Raw genomic sequence first — 27,563 nt, forward strand, 5'->3', positions numbered from 1 at the left:
TGTATTTGGCATCTGTGTTTGGACACATTAGCTTAGCTTACCATTATATTTACAATTTTATCCCAACCATGTGAGTTAGGTCTAAAACACACTGCAGAAATAATCCAGTTTGAGACCACTTTAACTGCCTGGGCTCAATGCTAGGGAATTCTGGGAACTGTAGTTTTGTGAGACATTTAGCTTTCTCTGTCAAGAGCGCCCTGGTACCACAATAAACTACAATTCCCAGGATTCCCTAGTACTGAGCCAGGGCAGTTAAAGTAGTCTCAAACTGGATTATTTCTACAGTGTGTTTTGGACCTTAGAAACTTGTTTTCCTAAAATCTGAGATTCTCTGACTTTAACTGGATTTTCTATGCTGCACAAGTTACTCTGAACAGAAGTCTATGTTCATGCCACACAAAACCCTAACCTTTCTTAGTATGTCTATGTCCTTCCTAACAGTAAGGTAAGCAAATCTGAAACACTGGCTCTGATCACACCAGGCAGACACATACAATGAACAGTCAGATAAAGATTTTCACACTCACAGATTTAAGTCATCTGTTTTTAATGCTGCCCCTTCCTTCCCATTGCCCATATTATAAAAACTCAGTATAAATCAACAACATTAGAAAACAGGGAGAGAACGTAGAGACTTACTGTGCCAGTTATCTTCTGATTCTCTTGGGTTTTGTTGTTACTAACCCAGGAAAACTGAAAGAATGAGCAGCATATTTTTACTTAGAGAGTGGGAGAAACCCAGAACTTGCTTCACTGGACAGGACAACACCAATGTTAACCACGTTAATATTTTCAGATCACTCTCCCACCATCTCATCTCCCCCATGAAAATGAACATTTGTTGCTGTTAATGCCTTAAAAGAAACAAGCTCTCATTTTCCATCCTAGCAATAAAGTTTTATTAAAATTGTTCATTAATGCTGCATAGCAAGAATGCATAGATCCCAAAATATACATATGTCCTTTTTTCCTTATAGAAATAGATCATTCTTTTATTATTTTTTTAAAAAAACCTGTAAGAACATCTTTAACAGATTACTCAATCCATGACTGACAGTTACATGAGGTTGCATCATGTGTAGCTAACTTCCCAGCCATGTTTTAAAAGATTGCATCACTCTGGATTCCCTTCCTCTCTACTTTTATGTTATTGTCCCTTTCTTTCTTTCTTCCATTCTTTCCTTAAATAACACTAACATTCAACCAAAAAAGGGGGAGAGGGGGGTGAAAGGGGAGCAAAACAACAACAGCCCTGCAAAGATGGCTTGCTTGGATTTGGTATCTCTTTTTCTTTCCCCTTAGGGAAAAAACCCTAGTAAAGTTGGGGAGGAGGAGGGCAGAGATACATGGAAACGGCCAGGAGACTCCCCCCGCCAGCCGAAGGAGTTAAAGCACAGAGAAAAGGCTCTCCCAACATCAGTGTCAATTAAAGGGGGGGGGGATATATATAATATATAATATCTATGTAAACCCTCTGGGCTTTCTCTCTCTCTCCCTATATATATTTTCTAATACTCCCCAGCCCCTCAATGCTTTTCCATTTTGGGGGTGGAAGAGAGATGCACCCCCCACTGCCATTCATTCACCCTCCTCCCCAAACTCTTCCTATCTCCCCCCCCCCCCCCCTTTAAACCTAGGGGCAAAAAGACATCCATCCCGGCTTCATTTCAGTCAATTAAAAGGGGAAAACATATAATAATCTATATGCAACCCGCCTGAGGTTTCTCTTTGTGTGTCTCTGTATAAATCTATTTTCTAACACAGCCCCTCAACAATGCTTTCCCATTCGAGGGCTGGGGGAGAGGCTCACCCCCACATACAGCCCTCGCCCCCAAATCTCCCCTCCCTCCCCCGGGGCCCAAAGGGCATCCAAGCCCGGGCTGCTCCTCCTCCTCCTCCTCCTCCTCCTCCTCGGGGCCTTCCTTTCTCCCGGGACGTCGAGGCCAAAGCGCAGGGCCTCTCCAGCGGTGGCTCCCTCCTTCCTTCCCTCCCTCCCTCCTTTCCTTTGGGTCCCACTCGGCGGCGAGGGAGAGGGGGGCTAGCAGTGTCCGGCGTTGGCGGCCAAGAGGGGCTCGGGCAGCTGCTTGAACAAGTTCCGGAGGGTGCCGAGCTCCCGGGAGAGCTGCTCCACTTTCTTCTGGAGCCGCTCGTTCTCGGCGGTCAGTTCCAAGACCTTGTGCTGGGTCTCCAGGTTGCGCATCTTGGCCTTGTCGCGGCTCTTGCGGACGGCGATGTTGTTGCGCTCGCGGCGGATCTTGTACTCCTCGCTGTGCTTGTCCAGGCACTTCTTGGACTTGTGCTTCCCGGCGCCCGACGAGTAAAGGCCGCCGCCGCCTCCAAGGCTGCCTCCTCCGCTGCGGTCTCCAGCCGAGGCGGACTTAGAGGAGTCGGAAGGGTTGGGGGTCCCCGGGGGGCTGGAGGAGGAGGCGGTGGAGAGGTTGCCGCTGCTGCCGCTGGGCACCGACTGGTAGCCTAAGTAGGAGCGGACGGCGCTGCCGTAGGGAGAAGCCAGGCCCCCCAGCCCCGGCCCCGCCGCCCCTCCGGCCCCGGCCCCCTCCTCCTTCCGAGGCCCCCCTCCTCCTCCTCCTCCTTTGCAAGAGTCCAAGTGCTCAAACACCGGCTCCACCTTGGTCTCCACCATCTGCGGAGGGAAGCAGCCTAGGAGAGGCCCCGGCTTGTGGCTCTGCCCGATGGCGGCTCCTGGGTGATGGTGGTGGGGATGATGGAGCTGGTGGTGGTGGCTATGCTTAGCCAGGCTGATGTAGGTGTAGTCGGAAGAGGGGTGCTGCTTCTTCCCGCCGCCGCCGCCGCCGCCTCCTCCTCCTTTGTAGTCCTGCTCGGAGAAAAGGTCGGAGAGGAAATCTTGGGGGTGGCTGCTGCTGCTGGTGTTGCTGCTGGCGCTGCTGTTGCTGCAGACCGGCTCGAAGTTGCCCCCTGGCGCCGCGGAAGAAGGAGGCGGCGGCTGCTGCTGCTGCTGCTGCTGCTGCTGCTGCTGCTGCTGCTGCTGCTGGGCTCCGACGGGGTCCAGGTAAGGGCTGAAGTCGATGGCTCTCTCGTGGTCGCCGATGCTCAGCTCGGACATGGAGCGTCCCCCGGCGGCCCTCGGGTGCAGCTTGCTCACCGCCGCCAGGCAGTCCGTTTCGTAGTAGAGGTTGGCCACTTCCATGGATTTAAAGGCCGAGGGCGGGAGCGGGAGGCATGCCTGGTCCCAGGCCACCAGGCGTTGCATGAAAGCAACGGGGAAAGGAGGCCGGGGCTGAGCACTCAGGGAGGGCGCTTGGAAGAGGGGTCACACTCTCTCGGCCTCTCTCGCCCCCTCCAAGCCCCTCGTCGGCGCTCTCTGTCTCCCTCTCTCGCCTCCTTCCCACCGTCCCAAACCCACCCGCAGAAGGGCTTCAGAAGGGCTTCGCAAGGGCTCTGGGGGTTGGAGGAGGCTGAGGAAGAGGAGCCTGTCTCTGGACTTCGCAACCACCTCTAAGGGTTGGCGTCCTTCTTGGTTGAGGGAGACTCGTCCGGAGGAGCATCTGGCCTCGCCTCTCTCCTCTTCCTTCCCTCTCTCTGGCTGGACTTGGGAAAGTTCTTGGGCGCTTGGGGTATTTATAGGGCGCGTCCCATGGCAACCAAGGCGCGTCACGGGGTTGGCTGCTTGGCATGCTGCTTTGCTCCCCTCCTTCCCCTCCCTCCCTCCTTGCTTGCTGGGCCTGTCAATCATAGGGCTCGCGCGCCCAGAGGCTGAGAAGGAAAGGAGGCACACACAGAGAGGGCCTGGTGCGCGTGCTGGGGCTGCAAGGGCTCGGGGACGAGCTCCCTCTCCAGCCAATCACAAGGAAGGAAATGAGCAAGGAAGGCTGGGCGGGGCTGTTTGGGGGGAAAGAAGAAGAGGGAAGGAAGCAGGCAGGAAGGAGCGCGCCACCCCCGGGACTCACTCGCTCACTCTCGGGGCGGGAAGGGAAGTTGAAGTCTGTGCTTCCCTCAGGCTCCAGTCCCACCAGAGCGGGCCCTCTCCACACACACACACACACACACACACACAGCCCCCCGGTTGCATGGGTAAGAGGGGATTTTGAGCCCAGAGAAGAGAAGGCGGAGAGGAGAGGTGTGCTTCAGAGTGGAAGACGCTGCCTCCGAGGAGGGGGGGGGGGAGTCTCCTGCTTTGGAGGGTTTTAAGCAGAGCCCCCCTGAATATATGTGTGTGTGTGTGTGTGTGTGCGCGCTTTGGTTGGGAGTTCCTGCATGGCAAGGGGGTTGGACTGTATGGCCCTTGGGATCTCTTCCAGCTCGATGATTCTGTGATCAGAGAAAAGCTGAAAAGCATGGCTGCATCCACAGTTGATAAATAACCCGTTTTAGCACCGCTTTAACTCCAGAAAAAACTCCGCTCCGGGACCACAACAAACTCCAACTCCCAGAATTCCATAGCCTTGAGCCAGAGAAAGAGAGAAAGTTGCAATTGCGAAGGGAGCCGACAAATCTGCCTGAGAGGAAATAGAGACAAGAATAACGATTTTGTTCGTTATTGTAAGGGCTTCCTTCTGTGTCAAGAGGAGAACTGGGCAAGCAGGCTGAACATTGGGCCCCAGCCCCAGGGGTTGGTGTGTGTCTGTCTGTGTGTTGTCTCCTTCAAGTCATTTCTGACTTATGATGGAAACTCTATCATGGAGTTTTCTTGGCCAGATTGGTTCAGAGGAGGTTTGCCATTGCCTTCCCTTGAGGCTGAGAGAGTGTGACTTGCCCAAGGTCACCCAATGGTGTTCCATGGCCAAGCTGGGAAACTGAACCCTGGTCTCCAGAATTCTAGTCCAACACTCAAAGCATTCCCCCACACTGGCTCAGCCCTCTTTATGTTGAGGCGCAGCAGAGCTTGGCAAAAGGTACATCTGCACTGTGAAAATAATGCGGTTTGTTACCACTTTAACGGCCCTGGCTCCATTACACAGAATCGTGGGACTTGTCATTTTTGTGAGGCACCAGCACTCTGGCAGAGAAGACTAAAGACTGTAAAACCACAAAACCCAGGATTCCAGAAGATGGCACTACAGCACTTAAAGTGGCTCCATACTGCATTATTTCTAGACGCACCCAAAATCCCTTTATGGACAGCATTGCTGTTGCGTGCCTTCAAGTCATTTCCGACTTATGGTGAGCCTGTCATGGGGATTTTTGCCAAGCTTCTTCAGAGGATGTTTGCCATTGCCATCCTCTGAGGCGGAGAGAGTGTGATTTGTCCAAGGTCACCAAGTGGGTTTACATGGCCAAGATGGGGTAAAATTCCTGCTCTTCAGAGTCCTGTTAAACCTCCATGCCCACACTCTGGGGAATTCTGGGAGTTGTAGTTCAAAAACTTGGCAAAGCTCAGGTGAGGAGGAAGGCCCTTTAGAGAGTGGCACACCCAACTTTCTTCTCTAGGAAAAAGTAGATGTAATAAGGAACTCAGGAGGGAGGAGAAGCAAAAGCCACCCCCTCCTGCCTCTGCCACCCGAAGCAGCTGCTGTGCTCTGTTCCATGGTAGGACTTGTCCTGTTCTGAGCTCACAGACAGATTCAACTCAGTTTCCTTTTGCCAACACCTTAGAGAGGTGGTTTCCATTATCTATTTCAGACTGCAATTCAAAACATACCTGCTTGCAGCCTCCCACCAACCTGGTGCCTCAGTCTTAAATGTCTTGCATTACACCTCCCATCTTTCCAAAAAACATGGTCATGGTGACTGGGAATGATAGAATTGGTAGTGCAACAGGACACCAAACTGGGAAGGGACCAATTTCCATTAAATGCAATGGAACTAATTTTAGAATAAGCAGGCATCAATTGTAGTTTTTTGTGGGTTTTTCAGGCTATATGGCTATATTCTAGAAGAGTTTATTCCTGACGTTTCGCCAGCATCTGTGCCTGGCATCTTCAGAGAAAGGCATCAGTTGTGTTTTCAAAGAGTGAGCACATAAAGGTAACCTCTCCCACAACTATAGGTGACAAGAGAACAGAAGATCACAATTATTCCATTAATGCAAAACTGGGTTCCAGGAGTAAAATTAAAATCTTGCTTAAATTTAGAACTGGCAAGAGAAAGTAGACTTGGTTTCTGCCCTTTCTAGTCCAGCACTCTGCATTAATTTATATTTTCTTGCATGCTTGTAGTTGCCCATCTTTATGGAAAAGGAAAAAGAATTGGTTAAAAGAGCCACACTAGGATCTGGATTCAAAACAAAATATCTTGGAATTGATTAGAAGTGATCGGTACCTGATTTGCATTTGTTGCTGATGTGTTTATGTGGTTGTTGTTGTTTTTAATGAGACAGAGGCATTGGGACAAAACGTGTGGACATGTCTAATTGGAAAGACCTTTTCCTTAATCCCACATTGGGGTGTGAGATAAGGAAATAGAAATGGCAACTTGCACCCATTCAGAGGAACATTTTTCTAAGGGAATTGCTTCATCCATTTCTAGGCTATGCCTTAGTAAAGAAAACAGGTTCGGGTGTTCTGCAGAGCTGTAGCAAAACTTCACGTGGCCCCAAAGAGGAGCACCAGACCTCACCATTTCTACTATCAGGGCCATTTTGTTTGCCCTTTTCCTTTGGAAAAGCTGAGTCAGACACTAAACTGCTATTGATAAGGACAACACACAGTAGGCATGCTCAGGCAAAGAGCTCTTCCTTGTCCAGCACAGGAAAGTGCCTTGTACTGAGTCAGACCACATAGGCCCATCTACTCCATTTCTCTCGCCTCTGATTCGTAGCCATGGATCTCCAGTGTTTCAGGCAGGACTTTTTCCTAGCCCTGTCTGGAGATTCCTAGTATGCCTTAATCAATGGTTTCCCCGCTTAGCCTCTGAAATCCGACTAGGAGGGAAACATAAGAAACTGCCCTTATGTTGAATCAGACCCTTGGTCCATCCAGCCCTGTATTGTCAGCCCTGCCTGTCAGCCATGGCTCTCTAGGGGTTCATGGAGGACAGTTTCCTAACCCTAACTGAACATCCCTGGTATCTCCTAGTGGTCTGATACTATGGAATAAATATAAAAAACACACTTTTATAATAAAATTCCAAGGTGGACTTCTACACAAGAAGCACTTCATAAAGAAGAAGAAATGGCAGGAAGAGGAAGATGGCTAAGGTGTGAAGAAATCTTAATAAGAACAGGAGAATCAGACAAACTTAAAATGGGGGAACAAATCGTGCAAGAAAATTGAGAAATATTGGCTTAAATATTGGCAAATAAGAGAAGATTTCAAAAAAGATATAGAAACACAAGGAATAGGAAAAGGAAAGGCTTTGATAAAATAATGAAGGAAGAAGTCAATTGATAAAAAAATTACAAATATCTATTAGAGATAGAATTATATGAAGAAACAATTAAGGTAAACATGATTAAATGGTCACAAAATATTGGAAATGAAAAAATTAAGATTTACACAATGTAATAAAAGAAAATTATTACAAAGTTTTTTACAGGTGATAGGGATTTGCACTTGACTTGGTATTGAAGGCTAGTCTGTTTTAAATGCCTGTTGGGTGGGAGAGGGCAGTGACCTTTGAAGGCTCGGTGCATGAACTTCTGAGATCTCTGCCATTGGGACTGTTGAAGTACAGCTGAAGAGGGAGTGCCATTACTTGGAAGTAATGAAGCCTAATACCCTGTCTAATTAAAGACACCCACCTTGGAGAGGCAAACCTATATTTTCCCCTCTTTGACTCCCACATTTACCTGTTTACAAGAGGGTGACTCAGTCCCAGCATAAAGGACACCAATTTGAAGCAAAACATATCATTAAAAGCAGTGGGAGTGTCACATGCCTGAGCAAAAGACAACCCAGCACTGGGGAAAAGGGAAAAAATGGCTTTGCCTCTCCGAATAATGTGAAGCAATCCTGCGGTGTGAGAAACATTGTAACATTAAGCCAGAGGAACAGGTATTGCATTATGCGATTCAAACAGTCAACTGTTTATGAAGGCTCCAACCTCAGAGTTTTAAAAAGAGGAAGAAATCAACAGTCGGGCTGTGCAGTCTTGCATCCCTTCACTCCTCAGACTCGTGTTCTTGGTTGGAAGTATAATAGTGTCACAGCACCTAGAAATATGCACAGTTGCTAGCACAGCCTTCGGCTTTGTGGCATAGATTCTTAGGCATTTTAAAAAAATTCTCTTTAAAAATATGGCTCCAGTCCACATGGCTAATACTTTATCCAGTTTGAGACTGCTTTAACAGCCCTGGCTCAGTGCTAGGGAATCCTGGAAATTGTGGTTTATTGTGGCCCAAGCTCTCTGACAGAGAAGGCTAAATGTCACACAATAATACAATTCCCAGAATTCCCTAGCATTGAGCCAGGGCAGTTAAAGTGGGCTCAAACTGGATTATTTGTGCAGTGTGTTTTGGACCTTAGAGAGAATGAGTGGGCCTCATGGTAACTAAGATCCAAATTTGGCACATATTTTCTAGTGTTTCTGTATGATCATTAGGATCTTATCAATTTCATTTTATTTCTTCCAAGGAATATTATTGATTTTATTTATGATGATGATGATGATGATGATGATGATAATAATAATTTATTTATATTCCACTTAATCTCAAGGAATCCAAGCTGATTACAACAGTAAAAATAGCAAAATACAGTTAAAAGAAAGATGCTTAAAAATGCAAAACCCCATTCCTCATCCCAATCTTAAAAGCAGTTAACACTAAAAAGAAATTAAACCTAGAAAGAGTATAAAACCATTAATATACAATTGGATATTAGCTGTACCATAATAACAAGTTCTCTTGTCTGCTGGATGTGCAGCAGTTCTGATACACTTAATTATGCTTCATTTTCTTTTTTCTTTTAGTGAGCCAGCATTGACAAGAATGAAAATAGAAAAGTCTAGGTATGAATAATTTTCCACATCTCATTCTCAGTAAAGATAGAAACTTGGGGAACAGAACGAAAATTTCAGTATTTAAAGGGGAATAGAATTCTTATTGTGGAGGCAATGCCCAAATTTTGGAAATGATTAATGGTTCATCCCAGCCAATTGCTGAACTTCAGGCTTTATGGTGGGTTTTTCGGGCTATATGGCCATGTTCTAGCAGAGTTTCTTTCTGATGTTTCGCCAGCATCTGTGGCTGGCATCTTCAGAGAATGCTTTGCCTGGAAAAATTGGGTGTATATATACTGCAGGAGTGATTTGCATGTGCATTCCCAGGCTCACACAGTATATATACACCCAATTTTTCCAGGCAAAGCATTCTCTGAAGATGCCAGCCACAGATGCTGGCGAAACGTCAGAAAGAAACTCTGCTAGAACATGGCCACATAGCCCAAAAAACCCACAAAAGGCTATGGATGCTGGCCATGAAAGCCTTCGACTTTACATCGAACTTCAGGCTATCCAGCAAGCTCCCAAAACCGCCACAAAAATTGTCAGCTAGGGACACCAGCATCTCACAGTTATCCTGGCCATCAGGAGGTGGGTGGAAAATGTTGGGGATTTTACACCATGACAGCCTCCTAACATCGACTATCCCAGTTTCCTAATGTCAGTTACTTCCTTCGGTCAAATTTTTCTTCTTTTCCCTTTTACAACAGTTTAAAAATATCTAATGATGTAAAGCACTCCCAAAAGATAGTCATCCAACCTCTGTTTAAAGACCTCCAAAGAGGTGAAACCAGGAACTTCTGTGGCAGTTCATTCCACTGCTGAATAGATCTTACAGTAAATTTAAGTGGAGCCTCTTTTCTTACAATTTGAATTCATGGGTTAATGTTCTAATCTTTGGAGCAGAAGAAAACAAGCTGTCTCAGTTTTGTACATGACATCCCTTCAGATGTTTAAAAATGACCATCAGACCACCTCTCCATCTTCCCCCCCTCCACATTGCCAATGAAAATCCTCTGTCCTCAGTTTTTGATTTTTTGATTTTTTATAACTGGAATAAATCATGCAAATTAAACTAATGTACTGCATTCTCATTATGAGGGTTGTATGTGTTTAGAGAACAATATGGGGAATCATAGAATCATAGAATCATAGAATCGTAGAGTTGGAAGAGACCACTAGGGCCATCCAGTCCAACCCCCTGCCATGCAGGAAATCCAATTCAAAGCATCCCTGACAGATGACCATCCAGCCTCTGTTTAAAGACCTCCAAGGAAGGAGACTCTATCACCCTCCGAGGGAGTGCATTCCACTGTCGAACAGCCCTTACTGTCAGGAAGTTCCTCCTAATGTTCAGGTGGAATCTCTTTTCCTGTAGCTTGCATCCATTGTTCCGGGTCCTGTTCTCTGGAGCAGCAGAGAACAAGCTTGCTCCCTCTTCAATATGACATCCTTTCAAATATTTAAACAGGGCTATCATATCACCTCTTAACCTTCTTTTCTCCAGGTTAAGAGGAAAGCTGGATGGAAGCAGTTACACTTCATTTGTAAATACAACAGTAAATTCACACAAGCCATTTTGGGGGTTCATCTTGGGGGGTTCATCCTCTACTTGCAGGGACTGAGCCAAGAGTGTTTAATACAGCTGCTATGTAGTCGGCTTAGCATTTTGAGCAGGAAAATAAAAATGATAATTAACAGCAACACGTTTACAGAAAATGAAGCTTAGACTGTCACTTCACCACCCCCAAATTCAACCTGGGCTGGCACAACAAAATTACAAGATCAACTCTGGTCTTGTGATCTGTTCTTCATTGATTTCATATTGTTCATATTTTGGTTGAGAAAACCCATTTTGCATTTCCCAAGACTACCAACAGAATCTGTACATTTCTGAGGTATATGAGTGTTTGAGAGGAGATAAAAGGAATGGAACCATGCATGCACTTGCAAAAATGTGCATGACTAAAATGTGTACTTAAAAAAAATACACACAAATATGCATTGATTAATCAAAAAATGGGAAATCATACTTTAAAAAAAAAAAAAAAGCACAAAAATATCTGCAAACAAGTATGCAGGGAGGAAAAAAAAGGTCTCTCCATCCAATGTGAATCAAAGAGCCAGAATAGCAAGGTGAAAGAAAGTTAACAAGAAAAGGCCAGCCAGCTTTACCCATTCCTGACTGCTGATGTTTTGTCTTCTTTCTGTTGCAATATCTGTTTACTGGACCAAGAGTCTATGAAAGAAAATGAAAGTTATCTCATGGAAGTCACTGGTGGACAAGTTTACCAAATGGGTTAGAAGTATGCCATTGTTGCTTTGGACACAAAACAGATATTGGCAAGTAACCTTTTGCTGCCTGAGGCAAAGGACAAAATGGTTCCTCTCCCATTCCACCTACTGATTGGATTGGGAGTTGGAGATGATGATGATGATGATGATGATGATGAGTCTCTTCCTATCACGTCTTCTTCCCCAAAACCAAAACTCAAGGCAATTTACTGATTAAAACAAACACTGTATGATATAGCAAATATCTTACCTCCATTAAATGTAACAGAATTCTCAACAATACTAAAATCAAATCTTAAAATACAATTAACAGTAATGACGCTATTTTGAAAACAGCACAGCTCAAAATAATAAAGCCCTTTTTTAAAAAAAAACACAATTTCTCACAAGCTTGTCAGAATAACAACAACAAATTGTTGTAGATGAAAGGACAGCAAAGAGCTGCCCATTCTGTTCTTCTTAAGAAGGGAGTTCCAGAGCCTTGGAACAGCTAATAACAAAACCCTACCTTGTGTCCCCACCAGATTTGCTTATGAATGTGATGGGAATGAGAGAAGGATCTCTCCCAAGGCCTAGACAAACTGATATGCCCTCCCCTCCCTCCTTCCATCTGTCATCTACTGGCCTTAGAGGGAGTGAAAAGACAGGCCCAACGCCATTGGGCCCGGCCTCGATTAAGAAAAAGAGCCCCCCTTCCAGTCCATCTGCCTTGGTCCAGGCCTCAGAGGGAGAGAAGAATACTGAACCTGATCCCCTCCCCATCACCATTCCCTTCTCCTTTTGTGTCCTGTCTTTTTAGATTGTAAGCCTGAGGGCAGGGAACCGTCTATTATCCCCTCTGTTGTAAGCCGCCCAGATTCCCAGTGATCGAGCGGGCGGCATATAAATAAATCCTATTATTATTATTATTATTATTATTATTATTATTATATGGCAAGATACAGTTGGCCCTCCATATTCACAGATTCTTTATTCATGGATTCAATCATCCACAGTTTGAAAATATTTTTAAAAAAATATTAATTCCAAAAAGCAAACCCTGATTTTGCCATTTTATATGAGTGACATGATTTTACTATATTTAATGGGGCTTGAGCATCCACAGATTTGGGTATCCATGAGGGGTCCTAGAACCAAACCCCAGTGGATACCAAGGGCCCACTGTACAGTATATCAGATTTCAATGCTGTTGTCAGGATTGCATCCTTCATGGCACCTAAAAACAGCAGGCTACCTTAGGTGGTATCCAGACCGGTGCAAAGCACCGGCCTGGATACATGCTAGGGTTGCCTCGGGGTGTCCTTTCCGACGCCCCACAACCTTAGCACGTAACCTCGGTGTTGTAATGGCAGCGCCCTGTCTACATGGGCACTGCCATTACGACGCCACAGCCACACCGCTGCATTATTGCTGGCGCGGCCTTTAAATGACCGCACCAGTGATACAGAGAGAAAGGGGCTGAATGGCCCCTTTCTCCCTTTCCCCTCCACTGTTGGGGTGTCCTTGGGGCATGAAGCCCCAAGGACACCCCTTTCCAGGCTGTGGAGAAGCGGCATTTTGCTGCTTCCCCAAGGCCAGGAAAAACGGCGGATCAAGGCTTCCGGGGCTGCCGCTGTGACAGCTGAAGCCCCGATCCATTGGGGAAAGGGGCGGGTGCAGGCTGCCCCAAAGGGGCGGTCTGTATCCCGCCAAAGTTTCACAGGCCAGATAGTTTAATGCTTTACTCTGATGATGGTTACCATCTTGGTACTGGCAGGCAACAGTGGTGAGATGTCCACTTACAATGCTGGATGCTGGACAGTACCATTTCAGCTGTGTTAGTCTTCTCTGAAACTTAGACATTAGACCTCTGCTAAGAAATAAAATTATTATTAATATAAAGTGCCCCACATTCCAAGTGAAATGCAAATATCTGTTTTCCTCTAAATGTTACAAAATATGCAACGGTTTCTTTTTTAAAAAATCACCATTGAGCAGTCTGTTTTTAATATCTTACTTGAAAAAGACAGTTCTTCTATGAATTGCAAATATTTTCAGTCCCTCATAACCCAGCTTTACAAATAGTCCACTGTCAGGAATACAAGTGTGATCAAACACTCGAGATGAAGGTTCCAGAGGGTGAGCATGTTAAATCTATTATGGGAGAAGAAAATGGAGAGAAGCACCTAGTAATAGCTGGTGGTTCCAATGTCAGTCAGGTGGTGAATTTGTTCTGGGTTGGGCCATGAGACATTCCTTAGTTACATGTTCATTACTAAGTTGCTTGAGGATACAACTACACTGCAGAATTAATAGAGTTTGTCACTGTATTAACTGCCATGTCTCCATGCCATGGAATTCTAGGTTCTGTGGTTTTGTGAGATATTTTGCCTTCTCTGTTAGAAAGTTCTGTTGCCACAGCAAACTAAAAATCCCAGGATTTTACAGGATGGAGCTATGACCATGAAATCAGTGTCCAACTGCTTTAATTATGCAGTGTGGCAGTAGACAATGTAGGGTCTTGATCTTTATTTATGATCCTCCTGTCTCTCATTATGGGACCCAAGGTGTCCCAGGTTCATGCATGAGATTATCTTCTGCAGTTCATGCATGAAATTATCTTCTGCAGTTTATGCATGAGATTATCTTCTTCTAGATATACCAGCAGAAAATAACCACTTCTTTAGTCTGAGGGTACAGTGAGACAATTTTCACTGTGGGGTAACAACAAAAATTGGAGAGGGGAGAGGAGGTTTGGGGCATCAGTAATTATAAAAGTGGTTTCTGAGGGGGAAATGTTTTCATAGACAATGACTAAAATAACCCCCAATTAATGCATTTTAATTAGAAAGTATGATATGTATTTTCCAAACAAGCAAATTAGCCTAAAATGAAATATTTTCCACAAGCAAAATTGTTATGTAAACTAAATAACAGTGACTATGACAGAAATGCATATTGCACAAGTTATCCTGCTAGAATGATCTGAATTGTTAATAAAGTGTAATGAGCCATGATTTCTCTGCTAATTTGTAGAGAAACTAACTGCTGGAAATTTCTTCAAATAGTTTATTTTCAAAAGCCAAGATGACTAAATTTGCTATTCTCTGATAAAGCCCTGAATGTTGGTATAGTGTCAGCACATGAACCAAAGTTGAGAATGAGTTTTCACACACAACTGTAGATGCACCAACACTCATGCAGACTACAAACTGATTTTTAGTATACTGGTGAAATGTTAGTATTGAGGTTTTGCAGGATTCAAATACTGAAAGCATGCTGCAAGGGAAAAAAATGAGCAGGGTTTCTTTCAAGAGAGATGTTAGTCTTTCTCAGTCTGGATGGTGCTTGGCTGTCCTTCAAATGCATCCTTCATCTGGCTCCCCTCTGATCAGTTGTTCCCTCGCCTTGTGAGATTGCACAATCTGAGCCTTATCTGGCCAGAGGATGCTCTTTGCCCTCCAAAATGCAGGAGAGACGTCACCTGGCCAATGGGCAGCTCCAGTCTATTGCCTCTGGGGGACAACATGACCAAAATGCACAAAAAGGAAAAAGATCTAGTACAGCAGAAAGGTCAAAGGAGCACATGCCTGTCAGCTTTGATGGTGGCACAGGAAGAACTGTCAGCCAGCTGAACTCATGCCTCCTGTATGTTTTCTATACAGCCATGGAATCAAATTTTCAAATAGTTTACACAATACTTTGCCAACTGTTGGGAGAATTACTTCTTTGGAATACAACTCCCAGAATCCCCCAGTCAGCCAGAAGTCCTTGCCTTCCTCAAGCAGCTAAATATGGAATCATACCATATACACAAAAATAGGGTTACCAAATTTCAGGACTTGGACCTGGATCTCCAGTTTCATGTCATCTCCAAGCAGGAGATGAGGGTCCAAATTCCCCAGTTTTGGGGCACTCAGCTCTTGACAAGAGCAAAGTACTGTGTGCAAATCTCCAGCTCATCTAAAAGAACAGCCCCTTTAGCTAAGATTTCTATCTCTATTTCCAAACAGAAAAATAGAGCTCAAAAGTGGTGTAGTGGTTGAGTATTGGATTACAACTCTGGAGACCAGGGTTTGATCCCGTTTGGCCATAGAAACCCACTGGGTGACCTTGGGCAAGTCACACACTCTCAGCCCCAGAAAAACCCATGATAGAGTTGCCTTAGGGTCTCCAGAAGACAGAAACGGCTTGAAGGCACATGGGAACAACAACAACAAAGAGCACCATATTAGAAGAGACCCCCCCCCCCTCCAAAAGATGATGATGGTGATGGTGATGGTGATGATGGCTTAACCCCCCTCCCTGTGGATTGAGTCAGGGAACAATAACAAATAACAGAACACTTATGAAACCACATACATGGCAAATTGCAGGTATAAGCAATAATAGGGTGCAGATATGATAAGATAATATGCAACTTAAGAAACAATTATGGATGATAGTTTATACTTCGAGGTAACATGAAAATAGTTAGAAAGGGGAAATGGGAAAAAAGAGAAGTAGGAGCTTGTGATGTACAGAGTTGAGAATTGTATTCAAAGTAACAATGGAAGTATTGGTTAATATTTTTCAATATATTTTCTGACACCATGGTGTAATGATGAGTTTGTTTTTTAATTTTCTGTATATAAAAAGTTTTATAAATAATTTTTTTAAAAAATAAAACATATATAAGAGCATATAAAACCAATACAATCCATCGATAAATAATTTATAAACCATTTTTTAAAATAATCTAGATAGGCCTGCTGGAAGAGACTGGTCTTTACTGCTGATTTAAACTTAGAAAGCACCTTGAGCTTCATCTCTAAAGTTCAAATTTAAAGAACTAGATCCTGATCCTATTTGACCTTGGATAGTGCATCTGAATTTTGAACTAAAACAGAGGAGATTTACCATGTCATTGGCATCAAACCACCAACCTCCACTAGAATGGGGGGGGGGGGGTGTCAGTTTTATTGGTCTGTGGAATTATCCTAACAGAGGAGATTCTGCTAAGTAAATGAGAAACCCTAAAGATTTCAAGCAGTTTCAATCAGTTGCCAGCAGTGGGTCAATTTTCTCATTGTAGTGAGAACTATGATTCTTAAGCTTCCTGCCTGTGGCCTAGCCCAGAAACAGAGCGCCTGTGGCCTGTGGGGTAATGATTATTTTGTTCTAGGTGTGAAGGTAAGCATGTCATTGGTGTTGAAACAGTAGATCTGAAAAGACCAAAAACAAAGGGTACTATAAGTAAGTTTTGTCTATATTTGTTTAAAAGGATAACCAACAATGTATATAACAAAAGTATACAAAGCCAATATATACAAAGGATACAAAATAAACTAAAGTGCGCTTGCATCATATGCGGGTGCGCCATATGTGGCTTCCAGCAAACGCTGGAAGCCATGCTGGAAAAAAGCCTCCTGTGCCCTGGAAGGAGTAATGGGGTGCGCTGCAGGCATTTTCTGTAATTTTCTGGCATCAAAATAACCCACTTGTGGTTCACATTCATGAATGAATTGATTCAAAATGATTCGGCTCCAGTCAGCTAAAGCACAAATTTGAATCGATTCTGATCTGCTTCTGGTTCATACTTGTGTTGAATCAATTTGGTGAAAAAGATGTGGAAAAAATCAGTGTCAAAAAGACATGGGTCAAATGGGTCGCATGGTCTCCCTCACCGAATCACTTTAGCAAATCAATTTAAGTGGGACCCAATTTAAGGGTTATTTGACCCAGTTCAAACCACATTGCAATCTGGTTTAAAAGATAGTGGGAATGAGGCCTAAAGCTAGACATACACAGCTGAAGATCATGTGTATTCTCAGTAGCTCACCATTAATCCTATAAGGGTCATTAACCCTATAATGACTCAAATATAGATCTTGTTACTATTCCAACAATTGGAAGTAAATAAAATACATGTTACCCTGTACAAATAGTAAAGTCAGGCACTGACTGACAATGACTGTGTAATGAGTATTACATACTGACAATCCAGAAACTGAAAGTCAAAGCTTTAAAAGCATCTTGGTGTGAATGTTCTAAGGAGGCAATTCACACCACACATGCATACATACAGCCAACAGAGAACTAAACATGCACAGCGGTTAGTTCCACTAACCAAACTGCTCTCATTGTCAAGATGCTCCTTCTAATGTTCAGTCGAAATCTACTCCCCTCTAACTTAAAACTATTCAACCAAGTTCTACCTTCTCAGGCAGCAGAGGACAAGCCTGCTCCCTCCTCTCTGTGGCAGCCCTTGAGGTAGTTAGACACAGCCCATGCATCTTTGCAACCTATATAGTCTATGTCCTGACATGAGAAGAACCACTGAATCAATTAAATTGGTATATATGTTGACTCAGCATTTGATTCAATGAGTCTGCTTTAATGGGAATCAACTAACAGTATTCCTGCCTATATGTACCATACCCAGGAATGGGTAAGAGGTATGAGAAGGTTAGAATCCCTATAGAATTGATTCATAACCTCCTGATTCCTGCCCCTCTCCATAACATACTCATGGATCACTTCCTACCCCCCCCCCCCCCCCGAGCCACTTCTACCAACACTTGATTGATTGATCTTGAAAAAGTTACTTTTTTGGGACCACAGCTTCCCAAACCTCCAACACTGCCTGGGGAGAGCCTGGAAACAATAGTCCAAAGAGTAACTTTCAAAAGCTCTGGTTCTAACATGGAAAGGACTATGGAAATAGTCCCTGCAATTGGGAGGGAGTTTGCAAGGTTGGGCTTTCCCTCTGGCCTTGGATGACCTCCCAGGATAATAAGATTACAGCAGAAGTAAAAGAAGGGCCTTACATTTCTAGGAGATGGAGCCAATGTTTGCACAAAAGCAGCACAGTATGAAATATGTTGCTCAGAATTTTCATTTTGGCCAAGAAGCAAAATGCAACAAAATCCAAAGGATGCATTTATTAGATCAGTTCAACCATGCAAAATATATTATACTAATTATTAAAGTTCCAAGCCTTATTTATCAGGCAAAGGTGTTAAACACCACACAAAACAGAAGTGATGAATGATGTTGAAAGCTTGCAATGCATCAAGGACAGAAAGAGCAAAAAAAAAAAAATTACTTTGTTGTTGCCAATAGAGATGGTAAATTTATGACTTCATTTTTACTGCCTTTACCTTAAGAAAGAATGTGGCCTCTGAGTGCATCAATGCACCCTCAAGACCTTCTTAAACACCAGCTTAAGCAAACGCTCAAACCAGATGCAGGTGCATGACTGTTTTTTCTCCTGTATGATTTTTAACATTTTGATTACATGCCTTGATTTCCTCCCCTTTGGATTACTGTAACTTTCCTCCCCTTTGGATTACTGTAAATGAGGTGCCTTTGCAAACTGCTCAGAAATTTTATCAGGTCCAAAATGCAGGTCCAAATATCTGAAGTCATATCATGTAAGAGATGGAGCCAACTTTGTGATCGCTGTTCTAGAAACTAGAAAGCTAACCAATGGATCCAAATGACAAGAAAAGAGAATCCGCCTAAATGTTAAGAAAAACCTTTTGTCAGCAAAAGCTGTTTAATCATGCAACAAACTGTCAGCACACAGCAACATATATTGATTATTTGATTTTATGAAATTTTCTGGTTTAAACTGAGGTTTTAAAACATGCTTCTCACAAAAGTTATGTCCTGCACATACATTAACTTTATTTTTATTTTTTACAAGCTAACTTCAGCTTTATTGTCAATTGGATATGACAGGTGAGTACCTACTGATTTGGACTGTACTCTCTGTATTGGTCCTCCTCCTGCAGATTTTCATCATTTGGCATGGGGATCTACATAGTCTCCTTACAGCTTTTGACATTCAGGTATGCTTCTGATTCTGCAGATTTCAGCACTCACAAATCTCCTGTCTAGAAGGACTTTTTATTTATGTACTTTTTTTTTCTTCCTAAGAGCTTGGTAGGAAAAAAAAACAAAACAATAATTTTAAACACATTTTAATGAAATGAATGTGAGTTCATGCTGCCATCTTGTGGCTTACCTGTTAATAGCCACTTGTTAAGGTAAAAATGGCCAGAGATAGATGTGGCGTGGCAGCGGTGATACTAGAGTTAGGGACCGTGCAGCAACTGCACAGTCCCTAACCCTAGTACATGTGGGCGGTGTAACAATGGTGGCATCCTGTGTACACTAGCACCGCCATTGTGACGTAAGCACCGCGTGGCATCCACACGGCACCGCACATCGCTTACATTTCAAGTGCCCCATTGGCACACTCGTGACATCTGCCCCATGGCACAAAAAGAACCTGGTTTTTCCAGGTTCTTTTTACTCTGGAGGGAAGCCATGCAGTTTGGTGGCTGCGGCTTCCCTTTGGAGGGAATTAGGCCACTGGCAGGCTGCCCCTTTGGGGCGGTCTGTACTGCACCAATGTTCTGTTTCCTGTTTTCAAAGAAGTAGCATAAAAAAGGAGGAAGGAGAAGAAAAGAAATGTAGGCTAACTGGGTTTATTTTTTAAAATAAACTGATTGGTTTTTATTTTGAGCTTTTGTGGATTTAAATCCACTTCTTTTGATGCTTACAGAGTGATAATAATTAAGATATAAAGTATATATGCAAGGCCTAAATACCCTAGAAGCACAAAATCTTGTCTGAGCTTGCAAACTAAGCAGGGTCAGCTCTGATTAGTACTTGGACGGGAGACTGCCATGGGTTAGATTTCAGAAGAAGGAGCTGGCAGAACCACCTTTGAGCATTCCTTGCCTTAGAAAATAGAAAATCCTATTAAATTCATGGGGTCACCATAAGTCAACAGGCAACTTGAAGGTGCGCGCGCACACGCACGCACGCGCACACACACACACACACACACAAACACACACAAAGCATATATACAAAGCTGTGAGAGTGGGATGGAATATAATAGGATCCAGAAGGATGCAAATCATGACCATTGTCCTAAATTTTCAAAGGTGGTAAGTGTTGATGTGTGAAAGCATTTAATCCACTTACCAAAAGTCAGTTCCTCTAGTGAGAAGATTCCTTTTGTTACACTAGAAAGGACTCTTTTGTTACAGTAGCAAGGATTTCTCTCTTTGTCTGAAAGGTGCTAAAAGATCTCTTTGCATAAAGACACTTTTGTTAATATGTATAGCCTGCATGAAGCCATTGTATTTGTTCATATGTGTTAATAGTTTGGAATGTGTAAATAAAATTCAATTCAGTTGTTTCTCTTTTGAGCTTTCTTTTTTCAAGGACTGCAACCTTTAAATCCCTTTTCTTGTTGTAGCACTTTATGGAAAGGCCTAAATACCCTAAAGGCACCAGATCTGTTCAGATCATGAATGGTAAGCAGGGTCAGCTTGGGTTAGTACCTGGATGGGAGACCACAAATGGATACCAGGTTCAGCAGGTTACATTTCAGAAGAAAGAACCAGCAAAACCACTTCTGCTTATTCCTTACCTGAAAAAAACCTATGAAATTCATGGGGTCACCAAAACTCTACAAGTGACTTGAAGGCAGATACACACACACAGTGCTTCCGGACAGCTTTAACTATGATCCCCCAAATTTGGAATTCTCTCCAAACTTATGACAAAGTTTTACAACTGTTTTGCAACAACAACTGCATGTTTTACAATACCCCTAAAATCGAGTATTGTTTCAAATCTGGGTACCTACTAAACCCCTAAAGTCCATTGCTCCAAATCTTTGCCAGAGTCAGAGCACTAGTTATGTCTTTCCATTCACAGAAGCATGTGAGTGTATACATGATTTGTAAACTGAAGGGTTGAACTGACTGCCCCTTTTAGTGCTGGAATGGGGCTGCGGAACTACATACTGTGGCTCTGATCTCACCTTTCCACAGTGCAAAAGGAGTCGCACAAAACAGGTCCTTTTTGCACACCGAAAAGGGCACAATAGCCACCGGTGCATGGCTTTTCTGCGCTCCTTTGGTGCTGTGTCATGTAGACACATTGTCGGAGGAACACCATGCCACCATCCAGCATGTCGTGTGGCGTATGGCTTCACACTGGCCTGGGGGCGGAGTCAGGGTATGCATCATGTGGATGCCATGCCCTAACCCTGCCCCCAGGCCGACCTTAATGGCTGGTCTGTACAGCCCCTGAGGCAACATTTCATGTCTCTGATGAAGCTGGCTGTTTTTTAAATCCAATATTTTTATTAATTATATCACGCATGATAGACAGCAAATAACTCAAGACAAAACATTACATATTACACATCAAACACACAATTAATTGCACAGAGGTTTGTTTTTTTTTTTTTACAGAAGGACAATATCATGTCAACAATTTGCCAAAAAGCTTCCCAAATGAAAAGATATCAGCCTAAGTCATTGTGTTTTAGGTTATTGTTGTTATGTACCTTCAAGTCATTTCCAGTGTATGGTGACCCTAAGGCCCTGAACCTATCATGGGGTTTACTTGGGAAGATTTGTTCAGAGGGGCTTTGCCATTGCCTTCCCCTGAGGTTGAGAGCATGTGAATTGCTCAAGGTCACTCAGTGGGTTTTATGGCTTAGCTGGGAATCAAACTCTGGTCTCCAGAATTGCAGTCAATCATTGAAGCCACTACACCTTGCTGTTTCCCATAGGCAGACCTTCCTAGTAAAGAATGTAAAAAGAAAATTGATGGTTGAATCATATTTTTTTCCTTTTCCAATCTTTTTAGATTAACATACCCATAGATTAATTTTCACAGGATATTCTGTGAATAAAAAGCAATGCTAGAATTCCTCTTTATTCATGGGCTAATTGCAATGTCACACAATGTTGTATGATAAACATGGCTTCATTCTGTGAATCTATGATCTTACCACTGTTCAGTAACAGACCCCTGTCATCTATTCATTCTTCTTTAGAATAGCTATCCAAATTCTGCCCTCCCCAGGGGCCAGATTTCAAATTGGGAAAAGTTTTGGGGGCTGCACTCCAGCAGTGGATGGGACTAAAGGTACAACACAGGTTCAGAGACAGAGTTTTGTTGTTTGTTGTTATCTGCCCCTGAGCCAACCTCAACTTATGGCGACCCTGTGAATGAGACACCTCCAAGAACCCCTATCTTCTACTTCTCTGCTTAGTTCCTGCAATCCCATGCCCATATCCCCCCTTGATTGGGTCAATCCATCTGGCATGTGGTCTTCCTTTTCTTCTTCTGCCCTATACTTTTCCTAAGATTATTGCCTTTTCCAGTGTTCCATACTTTCTCATTATTGGCCAAATTACATCAGTCTCAATTTTATCATCTTGGCTTCTAATGAGATGTCTGGCTTGATCTGTTCCAAAACTCATTTGTTTGTCTTCTTGGCTGTCCACAGTATCATAAGCACTCTTCTCCAGCACCACATCTCAAATGAGTTGATTTTCCTTCTGTCTGCTTCCTTTGCTGTCCTGCTCTCACATCCATGCATAGTAATAGGAAACATGATGACTTGGATAATTCTTACTTTTGTGCTCAGTTGTATATCTTTACTCTTCAGTAGTTTTTCTAGTCCTTTCATAACCACTCTTCCAATTCCCAATCTTCTTCTTATTTCCTGACTGCTGTCACCATTCCTGCCTATATTTGATCCTAGCTATAAGAATGCTTTTAACTATTTCAGTTTCCTCATTGTCTAGGCTGAATTTCTGTGTCTCTTCTGTGGTCATAATTTTTGTTTCCCTTATGTTCAGCATTAATCCTGCCTTTGTGAGACCAAAGGAAAATGATTCAGATGTCTACTTGGACAGTCTGCCACTGGGCATGCAGTTTAGAATGCCAAACCTAAGCAGATCAGGTTGGCCACAAAGGGGAGCTGTTCTACAGTTTATTTTCTTATATCCACAGAAGAGAATGAACAATTTGATGGAGGCTTCTTTCTTCCTCCTATTCCTTTCATCCTATCCACCTTCACCCTGGCTGCATTTACACTGCAGAATTAATGCAGTTTGACACTGCTTTAACGGCCATGGCTCAATACTATGGATTTTGGGGAGTTGTAGTTTTAGGAGCAGTTTAGCCTTCTGTGTCAGAGAGCTCAGTGCCACAACAAACTATAAATTCCAGGATTCTATAGGATGGTTAAAGCAGGGATGTAGCTAGCATTTTAGGAAGGGGGGGGGGGGGTCCAGACTAAGTGCCACCATTATAATGGGGCTTGGGTGCGGCGGCGCAGCAGCACGCACCATTCATTTTTCTAATGGAAGGGGGGGTCCAGACCTCAAGACCCCCCCCCCTTTTTGGCTACATCCCTGGTTAAAGTGGTGTCAGTCTGCCTCCATTGGCTACCAGTTTGGACCAGAGCTCATTACAAGCTTTAGGTCTTGGCATTTAAGGCCCTGTGCTGTAACTTCTCCAATACCTGACAGTTCAGCTACCATGGTATGTACCATCTAGGAATTTAAGATCTACAGACAAAGGACTAGTGACAGTTCCAGCAATGCATCCAGTTCTATCAAGGCTGCAAGCCTTTCAGAATTTGGCCCTGCAATTAACAGTCTTATTTTGCATCTCCATCTGGAAGAGGATCTTACCTGCTTTCATAAAGGATTGAAGACTTTCCTCTTTGATTTGCTGGATTAAGTTGCTGAGTGAGTCTAAGGTGGCCAAGATGGGTAACAATATTTGTTTTTGATTATATATGTCTGATGTTCTACCCTTTGGTGAAAAGGGTGCTATAAATAGATGTTGTAGGTATTATTATTATTATTATTATTATTATTATGTTGTTGTTGTTGTTGTTGTTGTACAAATGCCATGCCCCCAACACAGCCTGAAGCTGGCACTTTTGCCCATCTGTTTTGGGCCTTTGTTTTCTCCCTCCCTCACCATTTCTCCTCATTTTACTTCAACTACTACAAACTGAGTTCAAAGTTCAAAAGTGGTTTGGACTCATTTAGCAGGGTGGAGGGGGGAAAAGGGACAGTCTCTTGCCCTTGCCAGTAAACTCAGGCAAAAGCAAAGTGCTGCAGCCTCTCTTAGCTTGTGTGCTCTTCCTCATTAATAACGCTGCCATCTTGACAACATTCCAATATTGCTTGGTCTCAAATTTCATTTTTCATCTGTGAAATTTTGCTCTGCCTGTTTACTGTTACTTTCATGCCTGGCCAGATTATCTATGGAGCAACTGTTTCAGCTCTTTCATTAGCTAGGCACTTAGCACTGGAAGGGAAAAGCAGTCACTTGCATCCTCTTTGCCTCCAGTCGTGTCCAGAATCTCCCAATATTTCTGATTCTAAAACATAGGTTGAGATCCTACATTGAGCATAGGCCGCATTTCACACACTGTTCTTCAATCCAATGCCTTTTGCTGTATCTCCCTGCCCATACTTAATATCTGCTGCTGAGGTTGCTGCCTCATCTAGTTTACTAGTAGGATCAGCTCTACAGATGTATTTTATCCATTGCTCACATACATAATTTTAAAATAAAAGGCAACATTAATAATACCTTTCCTGTTGTTTTTGTTTTCTGCTTTCAACTCATTTCCAACTTATGGTGACCCTAAGGCGAACCTATCATGGAGTTTTCTTGGCAAGATTTCAGAGGAGGTTTCCCACTGCCTTCCCTTGAGCCTGAGAAAGACTTGCCCAAGTGGGTTTCACAACTAAACTGGAAATTGAATCCTGGTCTCCAGTACTCAAAACACTACACCTTACGGATTGCTAAAATGCCACAAATATAGCAAATATAAGAGTTCTAGGTGTGAATGATTTTCAATGTTTCACTGTCTGCAATGCTAGAAATTTGGGGGATGAAGGAAAATTTCATTGGGGGAAGCAGAATTCTTAGTTATGCTGTTTTGTCTCGCCCTCCACAGACTCATAGTTCTACACCTGCATTGGTAAGAGCCATGTCTATATTCTGTAATCTGTTTTTCGGAAGCAAACAGAACAGAAGGCCAAATGTACACTTTCTTCTAACTCTTCATTCTACACATAAAACCTAATTTCTGGCTGGTGAACCCTACTTGGCAATGCAACAGGGTTTTCTACAAGACCCAGAGAAAAGACAGGATATACAGGAGAGTTCAGGGGTAAGAATAGACTGTGTGGCACACATGCTGCTGCTCCCCAATATTGGACTGCTTGTCGGTCCATTTGAGATCCTGGCCACTTGAGACAGTTGTGTCCCTGTGCCAGGATTTCAAAGGGACTAACAAGAAGCCAGCACCTTTCATGGATTTTCTCTTGTCAGAGACTGATATTGCATGGAGGAACTCCTCTCACTCCCACCCCAACCCCATTTCCTTAATATACAAAGGCATAGAAATTACACCAAATGTCTTTTACCTTGTCTCTTTAATAATGCATCCAGGCTGAGCAGCTGCTTCAGATGCACTGTACCATGCCTGGAAGAAAACAAAGGCGATCAGAGAAATAGCTTGAAATATGCTTTTGTTCTCTGCTGCCTTTTCAATGTGGACAAGGACATATTTACTGTCCCAGTATCATCTAAGGCCTAAAATGGGGTGCATAGTTGTTGTTATTGTGTGCCTTCAAGTCGTTCCTGACTTATGACAACTCAAAGATGAACCTATCATGGGGTTTTCTTGGCACATTTATTTGGGGGGGAGGGGGGCATTGCCATCCTCTGAGGCTGAGAGAGTGTGATGTGCCCAACATCACCCAATGGGTTTACATGGCCAAGCTGGATTCTGAACCCTGGTCTCCAGAGTCATAGTCCAACACTCAAACCACTACACCACACAGACTCCTCTGTTTGTATTATTATTATTATTATTATTATTATTATTATTATTATTATTATTAACCTTTATTTATAAAGCGCTGAAACCTGAAATCCCAGAGCTGAATTCAGACCTCTGGGAGTCCCCGCCCTAACATGTGGGGTTCCTCAGATGGCCCACCCTCTCACATGACAGCATCGTTTGATGGTTTCCCAACTTTCCTATGCTTTTCCCGCCTACATTCCAAAAGGTTGAATTGCTTCTCCTAAGGGTTAGATGCTGTCAGTAAGGGTTTTAAGTCCAAATATGCTGGTATTATTAGCCTTATCATTTTGCCATTGGCCTTGGACTGAAATAAGTTTTTGAGCTGTGGTCTAAACTCAGTTTTGTGCTAATGCCTAACTACTAATACAATAGGATTTTATTCTACTCTCCTGCTCACAGTTTCACTGGTGGAAGCGGTCACAACAGAGAAACCATGCTGTCAAATCTCAACTTAAGCAATCATTTGTCAAATTATCAAAACAAAACAAAAACCACAAAAAAAGTGCTATCCATCCCCTAATTTTGAAACTGCAATGAAAGCTAGCCGAACAATACTGCTTGCATCTCTTGGTAATTCAAAAAATCCCAAATCCACAATTGATAATACAGATACCTCAGTTAACAAAACCCCTGACAATGGAACATCTTTTTCCAAAGCTTTTTTAACATCAAGCCTCGTTTTCTTCCTTGTTCCCTATCTGGTTGGAAGTTTTTTTAGCAGCATTGGGAGGATGGTGAGAGGTGAAGGGCTGGAGAAACACAGACTTTTGATGTGGGGTTGCAGCTGTGTGTCCACCATAAACAATACACTATTGCTTGAGCTGGGAAAGAATGGGATTCCACTTTAGCTCATCCTATTGTAGCTGTTTATGGTTGTCTATAATAGCAAGGTGAACAGCAGATATCTCCAGAATCCCTTTCTAAGACGGGGTACAGACCACCAAAAAGAGGTGCCTCCTCGGCGCCTCTCTTTCCTGCGCAGGAGCGCCGCAGCATACAAATTGCGCGGTGCTGCTGCGCAGGAAAAAAGGAGCCCCAAAAAGGCTTCTTTTTGCGGCGCCGCAAAGCACCAGAGACGGCGCTGTTATGGCTCAGCTGCGCAGCCCTATTTGGAGGCTGCACAGCTGTGCTGTAACCGTCACATGTCGTGTCTGGCAGGAGTGCTGCAGCTGTGGCGCCCTCATCACGTGCGAGGGCTGCCAGGCATGTGGGTGCTCCGCCCACCAGGCAGCCCTCACACTTGACAAGGGCAGCTCAAAGGCCCGTCTGTTCTGGGCCTAAGCATTCATGAACAGCAAAACAGAGAGAAAATGGAAAAGTAGCTATAGGCTGGTGAAAGAATTTGGAAGATGCTTCCAAATGGTATCTAGAAGTTTCAAAAGGTTTTTTTTTTTTTTATGTAAGACCTGCAATGACCTGGGGCTCTTTCACATTGCACAGTTACAACACTATGACTGCACTTTAACTGCATCCTATGGTGAGACACTAGAGGTTTCTGTCTGAATATTTGAAATACCCTTCCTTAAACTACAAACCCTAGGATTCCATAGGAAGCAGTCATGGCAGTTAAAATGGAATCACAGTGCTATGATTATGTACTGTGAAAGGGACCCAGGTTGTTTCTTTCACACTGATATATTGCTTTAAATAAAAGGTTTGCTGAAACATGTCAAACTGTTCTTCTTTTGTGGGGTGGGGGGATGTATGAACTTCTTCCTGTGCT

General features: G+C 43.5%; 1 protein-coding gene across 1 annotated transcript; it reads right to left on the reverse strand.

Annotated features, from left to right (window-relative positions):
* Positions 1-1,131: 1,131 nt before the first annotated feature.
* LOC149315658 (CCAAT/enhancer-binding protein beta-like) lies at positions 1,132-3,388 on the reverse strand. The gene has a single exon (XM_089513840.1). The coding sequence runs from the start codon at positions 3,230-3,232 to the stop codon at positions 2,042-2,044; it is 1,191 nt and encodes a 396-aa protein (XP_089369966.1). The 5' UTR covers positions 3,233-3,388; the 3' UTR covers positions 1,132-2,041.
* Positions 3,389-27,563: the final 24,175 nt, after the last annotated feature.

Source organism: Sceloporus occidentalis, unplaced genomic scaffold (genome assembly GCF_023333645.1).
Source record: "Sceloporus occidentalis isolate IW3139 unplaced genomic scaffold, rSceOcc1.0.p SCAF_3, whole genome shotgun sequence".
Lineage (NCBI taxonomy): Eukaryota > Metazoa > Chordata > Lepidosauria > Squamata > Phrynosomatidae > Sceloporus > Sceloporus occidentalis.